General features: G+C 45.3%; 1 protein-coding gene across 6 annotated transcripts in view; it reads right to left on the reverse strand.

The window, feature by feature from the left end:
- The window catches only part of FOXRED2 (FAD dependent oxidoreductase domain containing 2), a 548,573-nt gene that overhangs the window by 327,400 nt on the left and 200,017 nt on the right, over positions 1-21,156 (reverse strand). For all 6 annotated transcript variants that reach the window (XM_077277999.1, XM_077278000.1, XM_077277998.1 and 3 more), the window contains exons 5-6: positions 14,957-15,123; positions 8,762-8,927 (exon numbers count right to left, since the gene is read on the reverse strand). In XM_077277999.1, the coding sequence (XP_077134114.1) occupies positions 8,762-8,927; positions 14,957-15,123 (333 nt within the window). The remainder of the gene's footprint in view (positions 1-8,761; positions 8,928-14,956; positions 15,124-21,156) is intronic.

The raw sequence follows: 21,156 nt of genomic DNA on the forward strand, positions 1-21,156 counted from the left end.
TGTTGGAAGTAGCGATCCTACAAGTCACAATCAACCCTCTAACGAGTCGTGCAATATGACTTACGAGCTAAAGCAACACATTTGTGGAAAAAAGTCAAAATTCCATTTTTTCCATTCACATTGTTTTAATACCTGTGATGTACCTAAAGGGTTAATAAATTTCTTGAATGTGGGTTTGAGCACTTTTAGGGGTGCAGTTTTTAAAATTGTGTCACTTTTGGGTATTTTCTGTCACATAGGCCCCTCAAAGTAAATTTTGTTGGAAAAATGGAAAATTACTGATAAACTTTTAACCCTTCTAACTTCCTAAAAATACATTTAAATAATGATGGTAATGTGAAGAACACATTTGGAAAATGTTATTTATTACCGTATATACTCGAGTATAAGCCAAGATTTTCAGCCCACTTTTTTGGGCTGAAAGTGACCGTCTCGGGTTATACTCGAGTCCGTGTCGGCGGGGGGGTCGGCGGGTGAGGGGGAGCGGCGTGGTGACATACTTACCTGCTCCTGGCGATGTTCCTGCATGTCCCATGGTCTCCGGGCAGCTCTTCCTGTGTTCAGCGGTCACGTGGTACCGCTCATTAAAGTAATTTATATGCACGCATATTCATTACTGTAATGAGCGGTACGTGACCGCTGAACACAGGAAGATGCCCCCGGCTCCCGGAGACCATCTGACAGTGAGACGCTGCCAGGGACCGCGCCTTGAGCAGGTGAGTATATCGGGGGAGGTGAGAATTGCGCGATAGTCACCTTCCTCGTTCCACCGCTGCGCGCTGCTCTGTCTTCCATCCTCTGGCTGTGACTGTTCAGGTCAGAGGGCGCGATGACACGATTAGTCTGCGCGCCGCCCTCTGCCTGAACAGTCAGTGCAGAGGATGGAAGACAGAGCGGAACGAGGAAGGTGACTATCGCTGGAGCCGGGGGCCTGAGCGACGAGAGGGGAGTATGTGATTTTTTTTATTTTAATCGCAGCAACAGCAAATGGGGCAAATGTGTGGAGCATCTCATGGGGCCATAATGTGTGGAGCATCGTATGGGGCCACAATGTTTGGAGCATCTAATGGGGCCTCAATGTATGGAGCATCTTATGGGGCCATAATGTGTGGAGCATCTTATGGGGCCATAATGTATGGAGCATCTTATGGGGCATAATGTGTGGAGCATCTTATGGGGCCATAATGCGTGGAACATCTTATGGGACATAATGTATGGAGCATCTTATGGGGCATAAAGTGTGGAGCATCTTATGGGGCATAAAGTGTGGAGCATCTTATGGGGCATAATGTGTGGAGTATCTCATGGGGTATAATGTGTGGAGCATCTTATGGGGCATAATGTGCGAAGCATCTTATTGGGCCATAATATGTGGAGCATCTTATGGGGCCATTATTAACCTTTGTGCAGCATTATATGGGGCATATTTTAATATGGAGCATTATATGGAGCGTATTTTGTATGGAGCATCTTATGGGGCCCAATATGAACTGGATGGAGCATTATATGGGGCTCCTGATTCAATATGGATATTTAAAAACACTTAAACTACTGATGTCTCAATTAATTTTACTTTTATTGGTATCTATTTTTATTTTTGACATTTACCAGTAGCTGCTATAATTTCCACCCTAGGCTTATACTCGAGTCATTAAGTTTTCCCAGTTTTTTTGTGGCAAAATTAGGGGGGTCGGCTTATACTTGGGTCGGCTTATACTCGAGTATATACAGTAACTATATTGTGTGATATAACTATCTGATTTAAGAGCAAAAAAATTAAGAGTTTGAAAAAATGCCATATTTTGTCAAATTTTTGCTATTTTCATAAATAAATGCAAATCATATAGACAAATATTTACCACTAACACGAAGTACAACATGTCACAAAAAACACAGTCTCAGAATCACTGGACTATGTTGACCTGGTCACACTTGGAAAATAAGGTTCAGTAATTAACCCCTTTCTGACATTGGACGTACTATTCCGTCGAGGTGGGGTGGGCCCGCATGACCACCGACGGGATAGTACGTCCAGCGCGATCAGCGGCGCTCACGGGGGGAACACGGCCGATCGCGGCCGGGTGTCAGCTGACTATCGCAGCTGACATCCGGCACTATGTGCCAGGAGCGGTCACGGACTGACCCCGGCACATTAACCCCCGGCAAACCGCGATCAAACATGATCACGGTGTGCCGGCGGTATAGGGAAGCATCGCGCAGGGAGGGGGCTCCCTGCGGGCTTCCCTGAGACCCCCGGAGCAACGCGATGTGATCACGTTGCTGCGAGGGTCTCTTACCTCCTCCTCGCTGCAGGTGCCCGGATCCAAGATGGCCGCGGCATCCGGGTCCTGCAGGGAGGGAGGTGGCTTACCAAGTGCCTGCTCAGAGCAGGCGCTTGGTAAGCCTGCAGTGCTGTAAGTCAGATCGGTGATCTGACAGAGTGCTGTGCAAACTGTCAGATCAGCGATCTGTGATGTCCCCCCTGGGACAAAGTAAAAAAAAAAATTTCCACAAAAAAAAAAAAAATCCTAAATAAATAAAAAAAAAATATATTATTCCCATAAATACATTTCTTTATCTAAATAAAAAAAACAAACAATACAAGTACACATTTAGTATCGCCGCGTCCATAACGACCCCACCTATAAAACTATATCACTAGTTAACCCCTTCAGTGAACACCGTAGGGAAAAAAAAAAAAAAGCGAGGCAAAAAACGCTTTATTATCATACCGCCGAACAAAAAGGGGAATAACACGCGATCAAAAAGACGGATATAAATAACCATGGTACAGCGTCATCAAAGAAAAAATAAAAAAGTTATAGTCCTCAGAATAAAGCGATGCCAAAATAATTATTTATTCTATAAAATAGTTTTTATCGTATAAAAGCGCCAAAACATTAAAAAATGATATAAATGAGGTATCGCTGTAATCGTACTGACCCGAAGAATAAAACTGCTTTATCAATTTTACCAAACATGGAACGGTATAAACGCCTCCCCCAAAAGAAATTCATGAATAGCTGTTTTTTTGTCATTCTGCCTCACAAATCAGAATAAAAAGCTATCAAAAACTGTCACGTGTCCGAAAATGTTACCAATAAAAACGTCAACTCGTCCCGCAAAAAACAAGACCTCACATGACTCTGTGAACCAAAATATGGAAAAATTATAGGTCTCAAAATTTGGAGACACAAAAATTTTTTCGCTATAAAAAGCGTCTTTTAGTGTGTGACGGCTGCCAATCATAAAAATCCGCTATAAAAAATGCTATAAAAGTAAATCAAACCCCCCTTCATCACCCCCTTAGTTAGGCAAAAATAATAAAATTAAAAAAATGTATTTATTTCCATTTTCCCATTAGGGTTAGGGCTAGGGTAGGGCTAGGGTTAGGGTTAAGGTTAGGGTTAGGGTTGGGGCTAGGGTTGGACCTAAAGTTAGGGTTAGGGTTGGGGCTAAAGTTAGGGTTTGGATTACATTTACGGTTGGGATTAGGGTTGGGATTAGAGTTAGGGGTGTGTCAGGGTTAGGGGTGTGGTTAGGGTTACCGTTGGGATTAGGGTTAGGGGTGTGTTTGGATTAGGGTTTCAGTTAGAATTGGGGAGTTTCCACTGTTTAGGCACATCAGGGGCTCTCCAAACGCGACATGGCGTCCGATCTCAATACCAGCCAATTCTGTATTGAAAAAGTAAAACAGTGCTCCTTCCCTTCCGAGCTTTTCCGTGCGCCCAAACAGGGGTTTACCCCAACATATGGGGCATCAGCGTACTCGGGACAAATTGGACAACAACTTTTGGGGTCCAAGTTCTCTTGTTACCCTTAGGAAAATATAAATTTGGGGGGCTAAAAATCATTTTCGTGGGAAAAAAAGATTTTTTATTTTCACGGCTCTGCGTTGTAAACTGTAGTGAAACACTTGGGGGTTCAAAGTTCTCACAACACATCTAGATAAGTTCCTTGGGAGGTCTAGTTTCCAATATGGGGTCACTTTTGGGGGTTTCTACTGTTTGGGTACATCAGGGGCTCTGCAAATGCAACGTGACGCCTGCAGACCAATCCATCTAAGTCTGCATTCCAAATGGCACTCCTTCCCTTCCGAGCTCTGCCATGCGCCCAAACAGTGGTTCCCCCCCACATATGGGGTATCAGCATACTCACGACAAATTGGACAACAACTTTTGGGGTCCAATTTCTCTTGTTACCCTTGGGAAAATACAAAACTGGGGGCTAAAAAAATTTTTTTGTGGAAAAAAAAATATTTTTTATTTTCATGGCTCTGCGTTATAAACTGTAGTGAAACACTTGGGGGATCAAAGCTCTCAAAACACATCTAGATAAGTTCCTTAGGGGGTCTACTTTCCAAAATGGTGTCACTTGTGTTTAATGATAAGGCACATCAGGGGCTCTCCAAACGCGACATGGCGTCCCATCTTAATTCCAGTCAATTTTGCATTGAAAAGTCAAATGGCGCTCCTTCTCTTCCGAGCTCTGCCATGCGGCCAAACAGTCGTTTACCCCCACATATGGGGTATCGGCGTACTCAGGACAAATTGCACAACAACTTTTGGGGTCCGATTTCTTCTCTTACCCTTGGGAAAATAAAAAATTGGGGGCAAAAAATAATTATTGTGAAAAAATATGATTTTTTATTTTTACGGCTCTGCATTATAAACTTCTGTGAAGCACTTGGTGGGTCAAAGTGCTCACCACACATCTAGATAAGTTCCTTAGGGGGTCTATTTTCCAAAATGGTGTCACTTGTGGGGGGTTTCAATGTTTAGGCACATCAGGGGCTCTCCAAACGCAACATGGTGTTCCATCTCAATTCCAGTCAATTTTGCATTGAAAAGTCAAATGGCGCTCCTTCCCTTCCGAGCTCTGCGGTGCGCCCGAACAGTGGTTTACCCCCACATGTGGGGTATCAGCGTACTCAGCACAAATTGTTCAACAACTTTTGGGGTCCATTTTCTCCTGTTACCCTTGGTAAAATAAAACAAATTGGAGCTGAAATAAATTTTGTGTAAAAAAATTTAAATGCTAATTTTTATTTAAACATTCCAAAAATTCCTGTGAAACACCTGAAGGGTTAATAAATTTCTTGAATGTGGTTTTGAGCACCTTGAGGGGTGCAGTTTTTAGAATGGTGTTACACTTGGGTATTTTCTATCATATAGACCCCTCAAAATGACTTCAAATGAGATGTGGTCCCTAAAAAAAAATGGTGTTGTAAAAATGAGAAATTGCTGGTCAACTTTTAACCCTTATAACTCCCTAACCAAAAAAAAATGTTGGTTCCTAAATTGTGCTGATGTAAAGTAGGCATGTGGGAAATGTTACCTATTAAGTATTTTGTGTGACATATCTCTGTGATTTAAGAGCATAAAAATTCAAAGTTGGAAAATTGCGAAATTTTCAAAATTTTCCCCAAATTTCCGATTTTTTCACAAATAAACTCAAGTTATATTGAAGAAATTTTACCACTATCATGAAGTACAATATGTCACGAGAAAACAGTGTCAGAATCGCCAAGATCCGTTGAAGCGTTCCAGAGTTATAATCTCATAAAGGGACAGTGGTCAGAATTGTAAAAATTGGCCCGGTCATTAACGTGCAAACCACCCTTGGGGGTAAAGGGGTTAAAGGTGTAGCCCAGGGAAATAAACATTTTTTTGTACTGTTTCTGCCCTGATAAACTATAAAAATGAGCTTCCCAGTGCAGTTCTATTATCTTTAGAACACTCGTAATTCAGTGTGACAGGAACTGCTCGTTTGGCATACTGCGTCATACAGAACTGTGATGCTCCCTGCTATAAGAGTCAGCCCAAGAAGATGGGGCATGGCCACGTCCCCTGTTCTCTGCAGGGAAACAGCTGCACCGTGTGCAGAATTATTAGGCAAGTTTTATTTTGATCACACGATACTTTTTATACATGTTGTCCTACTTTAAGCTGTTCAGGCTTGAGAGCCAACTACTAATTAAGTAAATCAGGTGATGTGCATCTCTAATGAGGAGGGCTGTTGTCTAATGACATCAAAATCCTATATAAGGTGTGCTTAATTATTAGGCACCTTCCTTTCCTTTGGCAAAATGGGTCAGAAGAGAGATTTGACGGGCTCTGAAAAGTCCAAAATTGTGAGATGTCTTGCAGTAGTGTTGAAATTGCCAAACTTTTGAAGCGTGATCACCGAACAATCAAGCGTTTCGTGGCAAATAGCCAACAGGGTCACAATAAGCGTGTTTGGGAAAAAAGGCGCAAAATAACTGCCCATGAATTGAGGAAAATCATGTGTGAAGCTGCCAAGATGCCATTTGCCACCAGTTTTGCCATATTTCAGAGCTGCAACGTTACTGGAGTAACAAGGTGTGCAATACTCAGGGACATGGCCAAGGTAAGGAAGGCTGAAAAACGATCACCTTTGAACAAGAAACATAAGATAAAACGTCAAGACTGGGCCAAGAAATATCTTAAGACTATCTGGCTGCTGCTACTAAAAGCCAGAGAGGTTGTTAGGCTTCTTTCACACTTCATCTGCAGGCGGCCGTCATAATGCGTTGATGTGACATATCGACGGATGTGCACAAAATAGTGAAAAACATGTGTAACACATCCAGTGTTTTGACGGATGCGTCGAATGAGGTGCTGCCTGAATTTGAATGAGAGAGAGAGAAAAATTTGCCGGATCCTGTGTTTTCAAAAATCGACGGATTTCGACGGGAGCTAAAAGACAGAAGTGTGAAACAGGTCTTACTCATAAGGGGGAGCTACACACTGCTGTGTGATATACTGTCCCAGACGGGAGGGGGGAGCAGTGAGGAGCCGCTGCTGTCACAATGAATTACAAGTGTTCTAAAGATAATATAAGAGCACTGGGCAGCTCATTTTTATAGATTAAGAAGGCAATGACAATACAAAATTTATCTCCCCAGAGTACCCTTTAACTTACAAAATAGCTCGGTTCTTAAAGGGAACCTACCACCTGCTGTTACTCTGCAGGTTAATAGTGTTACTAACTTGCCCAGCGCCAGGACGTAGCCAATGGCTGCAGGAGAATTTTAACTTTTTTCTCCCCAGCAGCATTCAGTTTCAGTCAGAGGGGACGGTGCCGATTCAGTAACTGCTCTGAAAATACAGAGCAGCGGCTGTAACCGTACCCCCGGCCCTGACTGACAGTCGCCCCCAATGCAGAGCCAGTGTCAGTCAGGGCCGGGGCGCGGTTACAGCCGCCACTATGTACTCTCAGAGCGGTCACTGAACTTGCGCCAGCGCCCCGTGAGTCGTGACTGAAACCGAATGCAGAGGGGAGGATAAAGTTCATTTTATCTCAGCAGCGTTCAACTAAGTGCAGGTGCCAGGCAGGTTAGTAACGCTTGTAACCTGAAGATTAACCCCATATATCTGCAGTTGTTTTCTGGTGACATGTTCCCAAAAAAGGTTAAACATCCAGTTGTGGAACTTGTTTTTATTTAAAAATGGGAAACCCCTTTTAGCAAATTAACAGCAGGTCAACTATGGTTATGGTGAGCTGGTGGAGTTAACAGTTGACCAAACTTTTGAATGTCTATGCCAGCTAAAGTCCTTATACATCAACTGTAAAAAAAAAAATATTTGAAAACTAGATGGTGGCCCGATTCTAACGCATCGGGTATTCTAGACTATGTATGTCCACGTAGTATATTGCCCAGCCACGTAGTATATTGCCCAGTTATGTAGTATATTGCCCAGTTACATTGTATATTGCCCAGTGACGTAATATACAGCACAGAGCCACATAGTATATTGCCCAGTGACGTAGTATACAGCACAGAGCCACGTAGTATATTGCCCAGCCACGTAGTATATTGCCCAGTGACATAGTATACAGCACAGAGCCACGTAGTATATTGCACAGCCCATGTAGTATATTGCCCTGCTACGTAGTATATTGCCCAGCCACGTATGACACAGGTTAAAAAAATAAAAAATAAACATATACTCACCTTCTGCAGGCGCGTTGTAGCTCTGTCGCCTGTGTGTGGTGTAGGCGGCAGCTTCCGGTCCCAGGGTGTGATGACGTCGCGGTCACATGACCGTGACGTCAGGGCAGGTCCTTGTCGCGCAGGACCTGTGATGACGTCACGGTCACATGACCGTGTAGCGGTCACATGACCGTGACGTCACGGCAGGTCCTTTCCGCGCAGGCACGCAGGACTTGTAATGACGTCGCGGTCACATGACCATGACGTCATGGCAGGTCCTTCTGCCAGACCATCCTTGCCACCGGAACGTGCCGCTTGCATCGCGAGGAGCGGGAAAGGTGGCGTAGGTGAGTATATAACCATTTTTTATTTTTATTATTTTTAACATTAGATGTTTTAACTATTGACGCTGCATAGGCTGCGTCAATAGTAAAACACTTGGTCACACAGGGTTAATAGCAGCGGTAACGGAGTGCGTTATCCGCGGCATAACGCGGTGTGTTACCGCCGGCATTAACCCTGTGTGAGCGGTGACCGGAGGGGTGTATGCGGGCGCCGGGCAGTGAGTGCGGGGAGTAAGGAGCGACCATTTTCTTCCGGACTGTGCGCGTCGCTGATTGGTCGTGGCAATGGTCGTGGGCGTTTTGCCACGACCAATCAGCGACTTGGATTCCATGACAGAAAGAGGCCGCGACCAATGAATATCCGTGACACACAGGACAGTCAGACAGTCAGAAAGACGGAAGTGACCCTTAGACAATTATATAGTAGATATATAAATGTGTGAATATAGCAAGAACTTACTCTCCAAGAAGAATTACATCAACCAGGACTTCAAACATCTGGTAAAGGCCTGATGCTTCATTTATTCGCCTCAGTAATACATTTAAGAGTTGGAAGATTGAATAATTAGTTGATGGCCAGGGAATATTGTGGTAGCGGTTCTCCATCATACGATGTACAGATCGAGCTAAAGAACAAAACATATTAAACAGTTTATCTGTCTACATGAACATAATACAATATACAGTATATATACTACAATATTTACCCCAATGAACTGTGGATCAGTAATTAGACTAGGTAAGGGCAACATAGTATGAGAATAGGTTCGCTCTCCCACAATTCAAAAATGCACCTAAATATTACAACATTTGGTGCATATGAGTGATCATAGTTTTGAGTCTGGTGAAATCATGTGGAGAGTGCTCCATCACTCCTCACCCAATCTCACCCTCCAATCTCAGCATTATGAAAACAACAACTTCATGAGAAACATGCCCTTATAGCAATTATACGTAGATTACATGAAATCCAATTATATAAAAAGGGCCATGATGAACATATCTATGGGATACTCGCTAACTGGAAATATACTACCATAGAAAACCTGCGAAAAAACACCCAACAAGGTTAATAATAGAAAAATAATATGAATACTTTATTAGATAGAAATACAACATGATATTAAAAAGGCCAGGGAGGGAAGTAGAAAACACTCAAGTCACAATGTGCACCAGAAAACGGCCAGGGGAACCAGCATGTGGACCATGTGAATAGAAATAATTCAAGTATGGGATCCAAAAAGGACTCCTGAATGGGCCATCACAGGAACAAGTACGCTAATATATCTAATAGTACAACAACAATGGCCGCTATTTAAGAATAAGAATATAATTACCTGCTCCGGCACGAGCTACACCACGGTCCACAGCTAGTACCCACCCCAACGCGCGTTTCGGCGTGATGAGCCTTTCTCAAGGGGTCTCAGCATTAGTAGATGGCTGGTTCCTAGGTATCTGCATATGCAGCAGCCTGATAATCATTTTGTTTTTAATCAGATAAATTTTTAATAATTAACAAAACATCAGACAAAGTCAATTTATTACAAAATATCTCCCTCCCCGCCCACCTATTAATGTACACAAACCACATTTTTTTTGTTCCAATATTTTTATTAGAGTTTTAACAATTTTTAACTGGATAGGATAAACCAGGAGGGGGAGGAAGGGCAGGGAGGGGATATGAAATTAGGAAAGTAGACCCCTATGAAAATAGGGGGAAAATGGCAGGTTTACAAATGTATAGAAGTCATATTTTACGATACATCCTGAAAGAGTTCCTACGTGTACATTAGCTTATAATATAGATTAAATTATTATTGAGAAAGCTTAAACAGTGTAACTGAGATATAAGATTATGTGTTGTAGCTTCATAAAACCTAAAGCAAAGTTTCTACATGCGTACATTAGCTTATAATGTAGCTTAAAGTATTGTTGAAAAGCTTAAACTAAGTAGCTAAATTGTAAGATTGTGTGTTGTAGCTTCATAAAACCTGAAAACTAGCATTAAATAGATTTTTTATATGAATACATAAGCTCGTGTTTGTGGAATTATTGAGTTCAACGACGCTGCTCTCATAAAAATAATTATTCAAACTGGAGTATAAAACTAAAATCTGTAGCACTCAGTAAAACATGAAAACCTGCCCGGCCCAAAGTCAACTAAAATGACCTGGAAACCTTTTGGAGGGCAATGTCCGGTTCAAAATTAGTAAGACATTCAAGTGGAAAGTATATTTATTTCAAGTAGGGTATGCTTCTGGTATGGCCAGAGGGGCGGCATCTGGTGGAGTTGAAGAAAACGATAGCCCCACTCTTTTAAGGAGAGTCATTCCCTCCTCCGGGCATGAGAGGGTGAACGCCTTTGAAGCAAGTTTGACATATAAGTTGGAAGACTTTGTCCACAGGTAGCGGATTCCAGCTTGTGTGAGACTCCGGGTGATTTGGAGAAAAGATTTGCGTCTTTGTAGCGTTATTTTTGACAGGTCCTTAAAAAAGGATAAGTTGCTGTATGGGGCCGGGAGAACCTTTAAGTTTCTTGTCAACCCCAGAAGGTCGTTTTTTACTCCTGTGGGGAAGAAGGACACAATGACGTCACAGGCAAGATGTGGAGGAAGAGATGGAGGCCTTTGGATTCTGAAGACTTTCTCAATTAAATTTTCCCCTTCTCTTTTGGGTAACAGATGGGAGATCATTTTAGAAATATACTCTTTTAGTTGTGTAGGTTGAATCGATTCAGGTATGCCCCTTATTTTGATATTGTCTTTTCTTCTGAGGTCCTCATAGTTGGCCAGATAATCTCTGAAGAAGGTGATGTCTTTCTGTATCCCCTCCAGAGAGTCCAAGAATGTGTGAGGAATGTCAGTCTGGGCAGGAAGCGAGGTACGGTAGTTTTGGACCAGGGGCTCCATCCTCCTTTGTTCTTGAGGCAGAGTACCGCTGTCCCTGATAGGGCATAAGTTAGAGTCACCAACAATGAAATGAGCAAAATCTTTGAAGAGCTGTTTAATAAATGATTCGGAGGCTCTTTCCGTGTTTGGTTGTGGAGAAACGGGAATTTTTGGTTCATAGCCAATATGATTGTAACCCCTCTTCAGGATATTTGTTGATGTTAAAAGAGCTCTGCATATGTCTATCATAAAGCTTTCAGAAGGATGGTCGTCAGAAGCTGGGATGCTATCTATTGAAGTGGTCGGAGAATGGATCACGGGTCTCTCGTCCTGGTTCTTTTGGCTTTGTTTTGTATGCACACGAGTCTCAGACTCCATAGGGCACCCTGTAAGGGAACTCTGGGTGGAGGTTGCGTTAGAATCTATGGAATTGTGAAAGTCACTGTCCTCACTATCGGAGTAGTCTGTCATTTTTATAAGTTCTTCAGAATGGAAATTTTTTAACCCCTCTGATAAGTCAGAGGAGTTATCTGAGTCACAGTTTATAACCTCCTGTTCTTTTTGGACTCTTGAGATGGTGCTGTTTTTATAGGATGAATTCATATAAGAAGTGAAATGGGGGGTTAATTCTGTGTACATTTCTCTGAGTCCTCTTTCAAATAACAGATTGAGATTCTCTGCCAACGTAGTTTGTTGTAAATTGAACTGTTTGATTAAATCACCCACTGGGGTGTCAGAGGACTGGTCGGATTCACTACAGGGTTCTGGTGATGATTCTTTAGCAGATGAGTCTCTGCTTATTTGATCATTGTTAAGGGTTTCAGACTGTTTCTCTATATAATTATAATTGTCATTTTCCTCTCCAGAAGAATCATTGTAATGGCTCATATCCCTGTAGATCTTGTCCCCCTGTATGTCTCCTGTGACTGAAGAGACAGAGGATCGGTCACAATCCTTGTAATGACTCATGTCTGGTGTGTCCCTGTAGGTAATGTCCCCCTGAATGTTTCCTGCGATTTTCAAGCTCCTATTGGGGGATTTAGGGGTGGCACACCTCTCTTGAATTGTATGGGGCAGCTGTATGCAGTAGCGGAGTTGAGGCTGGTTGGTGTCTCCTGCTTTAATAATGTTCCCGTATGTGGGAGCTTTTATGGGGTTAATGCTCAGTCCATACGTTATTGGGGGGGACGTGCTCCTATCCTCCTCCCATCTCCCCCCTGCTGAGACATCTCCCCCTCCCTGCTCCATGTCCCAGCCGGCAGCCAGCATGTCACCGCATTCTCTGACACCTGTTACCTCCGTTCTGATTCCACAGCTGGCCCCCTCATTGTTGTCTGCTTGTCTCCCTCTGGGCCGGTCTTTTATCTCCAGTCTGGTGTCCTGTTCCCCCGCCGCTGTAGTTTGTTGTGGTGCTCCTATAGCCACCTTCCTCCTTGGAATGAAATCCGGAGCGCTGATCCTCAGCTGCAGAGGAGCGGGCGCCATCTTACTTCCGGTCCCGGCTCTCTCCACAGCCGCCGCATCCTGTTCTCCGTCCTGCTGTGGGTCCGCCCGTCTCTGCCTGATTTGGGTGCGGTGAGGTCCGGGGTCTATCTTCTGCAGCTGTGCGGCGTCACTCTTCTGTGTCGCCGCATCAGCTTGCGGCCGCGGCTTGTCAGCTGGCTGTTGCTTCACTCCGGACCCCGGAGCGCCGCACCATCTTGATTTTCAGAGCGCTCCTGTCCTGCAGTGTCACCGCTCCGTGACGGCCACTTTCACTTGCGTTGCGGGGCAAATGCAGGGTGGCGGCGGATGGCCCGCTGGTCAGGGGTATTTTTTGTGGTGATGAGCCCTGGGTCTTAGGCTTGCACTGGATAAGGGGAGGGGACTTCATTGTCCCTACATACCCAGCCTGAGTCTTCCTGTGGGACAGAACTCCATGTTCTTTAGCCCCTCTCTGGCTCCAAATTGTGGCAGTCTTGCTGGGAATGACTCCCTTTTTTGTTTGGTTGGCTCCTGGCATATTGTAAGTGTTGCAGGAGTCCAAAAATCCACTTTTAGTATGATTATAGTAGCTTATTAAGGGGAATTAGTAGGAGCTCGTGTAAGACACGTCTGCTCCCTTCCCCTGGCAAACCACGCCCCTCCACAAACCGCATTTTAACAGCAATATACATTAATACAACACAGACTTTCTGGTTTCATCATCTCTCCACCCAGGGTTTCCACAGTATTTCAAAAGTATTGCCTTTTTTCCTTTTGGCATAAATCCATTTTTCTATTCCTACAATAATGTCAGACTGTCTATAAAATTGCCGCACCGTCGGTGGTTCTTCATTTATCCAATATCTAGCGATCAGTTTTCTCACAATATAATAACCTGGCTATTGCCAGCTTATGACAATTACGGTAAGTACTCGGATCTCCTCCACTTATCCAAAAATACACACCTCAGGATCCCTCTCAATTCTACAGTTATATACCCTTCCAATTGCTGCACCCACTTCCAACCAAAATGTATTCAGTTTTGGACATTGCTATAGCATATGTAGAATCCCGGCCACTTCAGCCCGACACCTAGGACATTCCGAAGTCTGTCTCAAACTAGCTTTGTACAATCTGTCTGGCGTCCTATATGCTCTATGGAGTACATATATTTGTGAAAGTCTGGCAGGCTCGCTTAGCGACAGTTTGGGTATATATTCCAATATTTCCTCCCATTTATCCTCCTCTATCCTTCCCACCTCTACTTCCCATTTTCTCTTTTGGTTTGATCGGGTAACTTTGAAAGAAGGTAAACAGTAGGTCCCTGTAAATATTGGACACAACTCCTCTTGTCCCCCTTTTACACATATATAATTCACAAGGATATCCGTCTGGACCGACATTTCAACCATTTGACTCTGCGCCATGTGAGCGTGATGAAACCATACTGAAACCTACAGACCTCCGGTAACCCATAGGTCTCCTGTAATTTCTCAAAAGATAACAGACCTTGCCCATCCCATATCTGGCCAATGTAATATATTCCCAATCTCTTCCAAATTTTAAAGCCCCCCATTTTAACAAACTCTGGTAAATTATCATTCTGCCATATCGGGGAGAAATTAGTCAAGTGTTCCACACCCCTAATCCTCTTAATTGCCACCCACACCCTATGGATCATTATCAGAGTGGGGTAAGCCAACCCAAACTTCCTAAAACTATCTGCTTCCAAAACCTGAACCAATGGATCCCTGCCCAAAATATGAATCAGAATCCTTTGTGTTGAACCCATACCGTCTACTTCCCTCTAACCCCTCATATGTTGACCCTGCGCAGCTAAATAATAAACCCAAGGGTTCAGAAGTGCCAGTTTCCCACCATCCTTAGGCCTCTGCAGCATTTCTAGCCGAAGCCTCAACTGTTTTTTGTGTACTATATATTATTGACTGTTGGTGATCCAATAAAGTAACATTCCATTGTGTTAACCTCACCCTGTGTTGTCTGAGTAGTATTCTACCCAGGGGGAAGGAGAAAGGGCATTCAGAGGGATGAGCCCTGGTCCATGTGGTCTTGCTAAAGACAGCCAGGCTAACAGACGAGAGCACCCACTGATCCTCGTGTCTCCACAGTATCCTCATGATATAACTCCTCTGTCACTTGAGACACAGGTCTAGAAAACTGTTTCTCCAACCCATTCTGACACATGACAAGGACAAGCTGCCATTTGACATAAAAGACTAAGGCCATTTTATTACATTTTTGGGGAATCCCTTTATTAAGAAAGAGATTGCAGGATTTCTCACCTGTATATCGGAATCCATGAATGAATCCGCCAGCAGATTTGCGAAAGTCAATACCATGGCTGGCAGTTCCCACCACAAATAGACCCTGGCTATGCTTCGCTTCATAATTCGGCTTTAGAATGGGGTATTTCTTCTTTATGCCAGAAGATGACTTTAGTTTAATAGATCTGCAAAACAGTGACTAAATTTAAAATGTTTTTTTATAACCTTATTGTTATTAGTTTTAAATATTCCATAGATAGTAAATCATATTACAATTATAAAATTATACATATTAAAAATGCATAAATCCTGCATGTTACAGTTACGTCCAGACATATTTCAACAGTGACCAGACCTTTGTGATTTGAGCTCTGCATTAAAATTAAAGAACCGAGATACCTTTAAGGTGTAGACTTTCAGGTTTAATTAAAGGGGTTGCAGAAAAATATTTCGTGAAGCATTTAGGAATTGCAACCAGTATTCTACAGAGTCAATTCAGGGGCTAAAAAGTAATTTGACCAATTAATATTACCAGAATCAAAATGTTCATTTTTAATACTATTTGGAGAATCGTTTGCAGGCAATGCCTGAAGTCCGGACGCTGTGGATATCATAAAACGCTGGGTTTCCTCCTTTGTGATGCTTTGCCAGGCATTTACTGCAGCGGTCTTCATTTGTTGCTTGTTTGTGGGTCTTTCTGTCTCAAGTTTTGTCTCAGGCATGTACATGCTTAATGGGGTTTAGATCTGTAAATTGACTCAGCCATTGCAGAATATTCCATGTCTTTGGTTTAAAAAGTTCCTGTGCTGCTTTCACCATTGCAGACGCTCTCCTGCATTGTTCCCCCGCCCACTCGAAGCAAGGACGGTGACATACTCATCACCCTGACTGCAGGGTGAGCTCCCAATCTCCTGCATTTTACTACAGGTTGCACCTTGCGTGCTTGCGTGTTCCCCTGTTCTTAAAGGAGCAGAGCGCGCACTGTGAAAATTGCCCCAGCTGATGGATGGGAGGCATTTAGTATAAAAGACACCCCCCCCACTAGGGAGGTACTTGAGCAACCCCTGTAGTTACCTTCATTTAGTGTGTGCTACTGTATGATACCAAGTCCCCCGTCCTAGTATCCTGTATAGTGAGTACCTGAATATGAACCCCTGGTTCTTGTGTGGCCAGGGGATGAATCTATACCTCTGGTCCTGTGTGGCCAGGGCCTGAACTTGAACCCCTGGTGCTTGTGTGGACAGGGCCAAAACCTGAAACAGCACAGGCGGTACCTGAACCCTGAAGCCCTACCGGGGGGTACTTGAACCCTGAGACCGCATCGGCTGTACCTGAACCGTGAAGTCGCACTGGTTGTAACTAACCCAGTAGCCGCACAGGTCGGAATTTGAACTCTGAAGCTGAACTGGCGGTATCTGAACCTGATACCGTACTCTTGAAGCCTTTTCCAGTATACCTATCTAGCACTGTCTGTGACTCCATGTAGAATTCCTTCTGCCTGAAGATTCAGAATCTGTGAAGTCTGAACAGAGTCTGTTTCCTGTTCCGCCAGTTACTCTGAGCCCATTCCCTGACTGCTATCCTGACCCCTGGGGACAGCAGCTGCAGTATTGGGGACTACCTAGGAGTTGTACCTGTGGCAACCTGTAGCTCAAGTCTAACTCCACCAGCAGGAGCTCTAGCGAACTCTAGATAGCCTTTTAGCTAAGCCCTTCGTAGGTAAGACTTTCCCCGTGGTACAGTGGGTCCACGGACCACGTGCACCACATGCGTGTGTGACAGTTTGCTCAAGCCATGGACCCCGCTGATCCCCATGGTCCTTCGCACTCAAGAGTTATATCTACAGTTACGGTATTTCACCAGCAAGAGCAACAGGAAAAAAATTTGTTCTATCTACAGGCAGTGGATGCCCGATTGGAAGTCCTGACATTAGCTGCTCTAACCCAAGTTGCAGTACCTTCAGACGTGTATTCAGCCTGCAAATTACGCTCCTGAAGGTGAACTCATCCTGTCTAATCTGCCACATTACGATAGGGATCCGAAACAGTGTCGTGGGTTCCTAGAACAGTGCATGCAACAGGTGATGCGTGTGAGGAAACAGTCACATTTGACTTCATCCTTCCAGAAACCACCTGTTCACCAGCTTTTTGAAGCAGCTGTCCGTACTGAATCCATGCAAATTGATCTTCTTGGGCTGGCTGAGCAGCAGCCGTAACATTATTTTGTGCATTTATACCCTTACCCCTATGTAGGAATTTCTATTCATCCATCACTACTGTTTAGTGATATTCTCTATTTGACCTTACATGTTGTGTTTTTTTGTGTGGTTTTTGTGATTTATTGTTTGTCTCATTGGATTAAAGGGCTCCATATATTTTAATAATTAAATTAAAAGTTTACATTTATATAGTACTTCTACCTTGCTTTTCCTTCTATATCTTTCCCATCTTACCCAAACCCCAAACAGATCTATCCATCAAAGTCAGTGACTGCTCAGTCTTCCCATTCCCGCAAGCTCGCTATCTCGGGGTAATCCTTGACTCTGATCTCTCCTTCAAAAAACATATCCAAGCCCTCTGCACCTCCTACTGACTCCAACTCAAAAAAAAAAATTCCCGGATCCACACATTCCTCAACCATGAACCTGCAAAAACACTAGTGCTTGCTATCTTCATTTCCTGCCTTAATTACTACAACCTCCTGCTCTGAGGTTTCCCTTCTAACATTCTAGCACTAAATCTATACTCTGCTGCCTAATCCACCTGCCCCTCCATCTATTCTCTGGCCTCTCCTCTCTGTCAATGCCTTCACTTGGCTCCCCATTACCCAGTGACTGAAGTTCAAAACCCTATGGCTGTGTGCACACGTTCCTGATTTTTTCGCGTTTTTTGCTATAAAAACGTGATAAAACCGCGAAAAAAAACGCTCACATTAAGCATCCTATTAACAGAATGCAATCCGCATTTTGTATGCACATGCTGCGTTCCGCATTCCGGAAAAAAACGCAGCATGTTCATTAATTTGCGGAATCGCGGGGATTCTGCACACATAGGAATGCATTGATCTGCTTACTTCCGGCATGGGGCTATGCCCACCATGGGGGAAGTAAGCGGATCATGTGGGGATGGTACCCAGGGTGGAGGAGACTCTCCTCCAGGCCCTGGGAACCATATAATTGTTAAAAAAGGATTAAAATAAAAAAATAGGGATATACTCACCTTCTGATGGCCCCCGGAGTCCTCCCGCCTCTCAGTGGTGCACGTGGCGGCTTCCATTCCCGGGGATGCTTTGTGCGAAGGACCTGGGATGACGTCACGGTCATGTGACCGAGTGCACCGCTGAGGAGGAGATCGGGGGACGTCGGAAGGTGAGAATAACCATTTTTAAATTATTTTTAACATTAGATCTTTTTACTATTAATGCTGCATAGGCAGCATCAATAGTAAAAAGTTGGTCACACTTGTCAAACACTATGTTTGGCAAGTGTGACCAACCTGTCAATCAGTTTTCCAGGCGATGCTACAGATCGCTTGGAAAATGCTAGCATCCTGCAAGCTAATTACGTTTGCAAAACGCTAGTGTTTAGCGGGAATTCGCATGCCAATTCCGCATGCGATATACCCTCCAAACCCGGGTACCATCCGCACATGAAGCGTTCACTTTACGCATGGTGGAGATAGCCACATGTGTAAAGTGAGCGTTTCAATGCAATCCTATGGCGGTGGAATTCCGCAGAAATAATGAACATGCTGCAGATTTTACCGCCATGCGATTCTGCAGCGGGAAGATCCGCAGCATGGGCACAGCAACTGCGGAATCCCATAGGATTGCATGGGAATGCGCTTTGTAAGCGTTACTGCTGTGGCAAAAACGCGACGGAAACGCATAGAAAAACACAACGTGGGCACACAGCTTAACAGTGGCATACAAAACAATCCACAGCCTGTCTCCTCCATACATCTGTGACCTAGTCACACGGTACTTACCTGCATGCAACCACAGATCCTCACAAGATCTTCTCTACTCATCTCTTATCTTCTCTTCTCACAATTGCATACAAGATTTTTACTGTGCATCATCCCCCTACTCTGGAACTCTCTACTCCAACATATCAGACTCTTGACTGAATTAACCTGAAGACCTACCTCTTCCGACAGGCCTACAATCTGCAGTAACCCTTGTTGCACCATACCACTGCACGACCAGCTCTACACTCACCTACTGTATCCTCATCCATCCCTTGTAGGCTGTGAGCCCTCATGGGCAGGAACCTCTTTCCTACTGTACCATTAGGTGATTTTTTTTTGTTCAAGATTATTGTACTTGTTTTTTATTATGTATTCCCCTTTTCACGTGTAAAGTGCCATGGATTAAATGGCACACTAATAATAAATAATAACTAGATGGGTATTTCCTGAAGGAACTACAGATAGTGCTTTGGAATGGTGCCAGGGCTGCCCCTGCAAGACTTTCACACTTGGGTGCCCCTCAGGCGGTCCGATTTGGTAGGCGGAGTCACTCTGGGTCTGATTTGGTGGGTTGGGTCAATCTGGGTCAGGTTTGGTGGGCGGGGTCACTCTGGGTCCGATTTGGCGGCCGGCGCCACTCTGGGTCCGATTTGGGGGCCGGCGCCACTCTGGGTCCGATTTGGCGGCCGGCGCCACTCTGGGTCCGATTTGGCGGCCGGCGCCATTCTGGGTCCGATTTGGCGGCCGGCGCCACTCTGGGTCCGATTTGGCGGCCGGCGCCACTCTGGGTCCGATTTGGCGGGCGGCGCCACTCTGGGTCCGATTTGGCGGGTGGCGCCACTCTGGGTCCGATTTGGCGGGCGGCGCCACTCTGGGTCCGATTTGGCGGGCGGCGCCACTCTGGGTCCGATTTGGCGGGCGGCGCCACACTGGGTCCGATTTGGCGGGCGGCGCCACTCTGGGTCCGATTTGGCGGGCGGCGCCACTCTGGGTCCGATTTGGCGGGCGGCGCCACTCTGGGTCCGATTTGGCGGGCGGCGCCACACTGGGTCCGATTTGACGGGCGGCGCCACACTGGGTCCGATTTGGCGGGCGGCGCCACTCTGGGTCCGATTTGGCGGGCGGCGCCACTCTGGGTCCGATTTGGCGGGCGGCGCCACTCTGGGTCCGATTTGGCGGGCGGCGCCACTCTGGGTCCGATTTGGCGGGTGGCGCCACTCTGGGTCCGATTTGGCGGGCGGCGCCACTCTGGGTCCGATTTGGCGGGCGGCGCCACTCTGGGTCCGATTTGGCGGGCGGCGCCGCTCTGGGTCCGATTTGGCGGGCGGCGCCACTCTGGGTCCGATTTGGCGGGCGGCGCCACTCTGGGTCCGATTTGGTGAGCGGGGCAATAATTATAATAAGACTACAGATAGTGCTTTGAAATTGTGCTGTGCTATCACTTTAAGAGCTGATATTATATGGCAAAACTGTGCTGGTGTGGTCATGTACAGTTCCCAGGCGTTGGCATAGTAACTGGGCCTGACTGCGCATATCAATGAGCTAATCAGCCAGGTGGCAAGTGGCAGGTACATTTCAAATTGCCTCAGAAACCCGGCCATTATAACCTATGGGAAAATTTCCCTATTTAAATGCATTACAATGAGGGGAAAAAACATTTTCAAACGCAAATTGCGCCAAAACTACAAATCCGATCGACGCGAAAAATACTTAGCACACCTCTTGGGGACGCTGGCTTCGAAATGACACCTCACTGGAGTCTGTGAGTGAAGCGGTTCGGGCCGCATTACGTGCGGACTGAATAATAATAAGAACTAGATGGGTATTTCCTGAAGGAACTACAGATAGTGCTTTGGAATGGTGCCCGGGCTGCCCCTGCAAGACTTTCACACTTGGGTGCCCCTCAGATGCTGGTTTGGTAGTTGTAGCCCCTCAGGGTTGAGGATTTGGTGGGCGGGGCCACTCTGGGTCCGATTTGGGGGGTGGAGCCACTCTGGGTCCGATTTGGCGGGCGGCGCCACTCTGGGTCCGATTTGGCGGGCGGCGCCACTCTGGGTCCGATTTGGTGGGCCAGGCCACTATGGGTCCAATTTGGTGGCCCGGGTCACTCTGGGTCCGATTTGGTGGCCCGGGTCACTCTGGGTCCGATTTGGTGGGTCGGGTCACTCTGGGTCCGATTTGGTGGGCCGGGTCACTCTGGGTCCGATTTGGTGGGCCGGGTCACTCTGGGTCCGATTTGGTGGGCCGGGT

The sequence above is a fragment of the Ranitomeya variabilis genome, chromosome 8, assembly GCF_051348905.1.
Source record: "Ranitomeya variabilis isolate aRanVar5 chromosome 8, aRanVar5.hap1, whole genome shotgun sequence".
Classification (NCBI taxonomy): Eukaryota; Metazoa; Chordata; class Amphibia; order Anura; family Dendrobatidae; genus Ranitomeya; species Ranitomeya variabilis.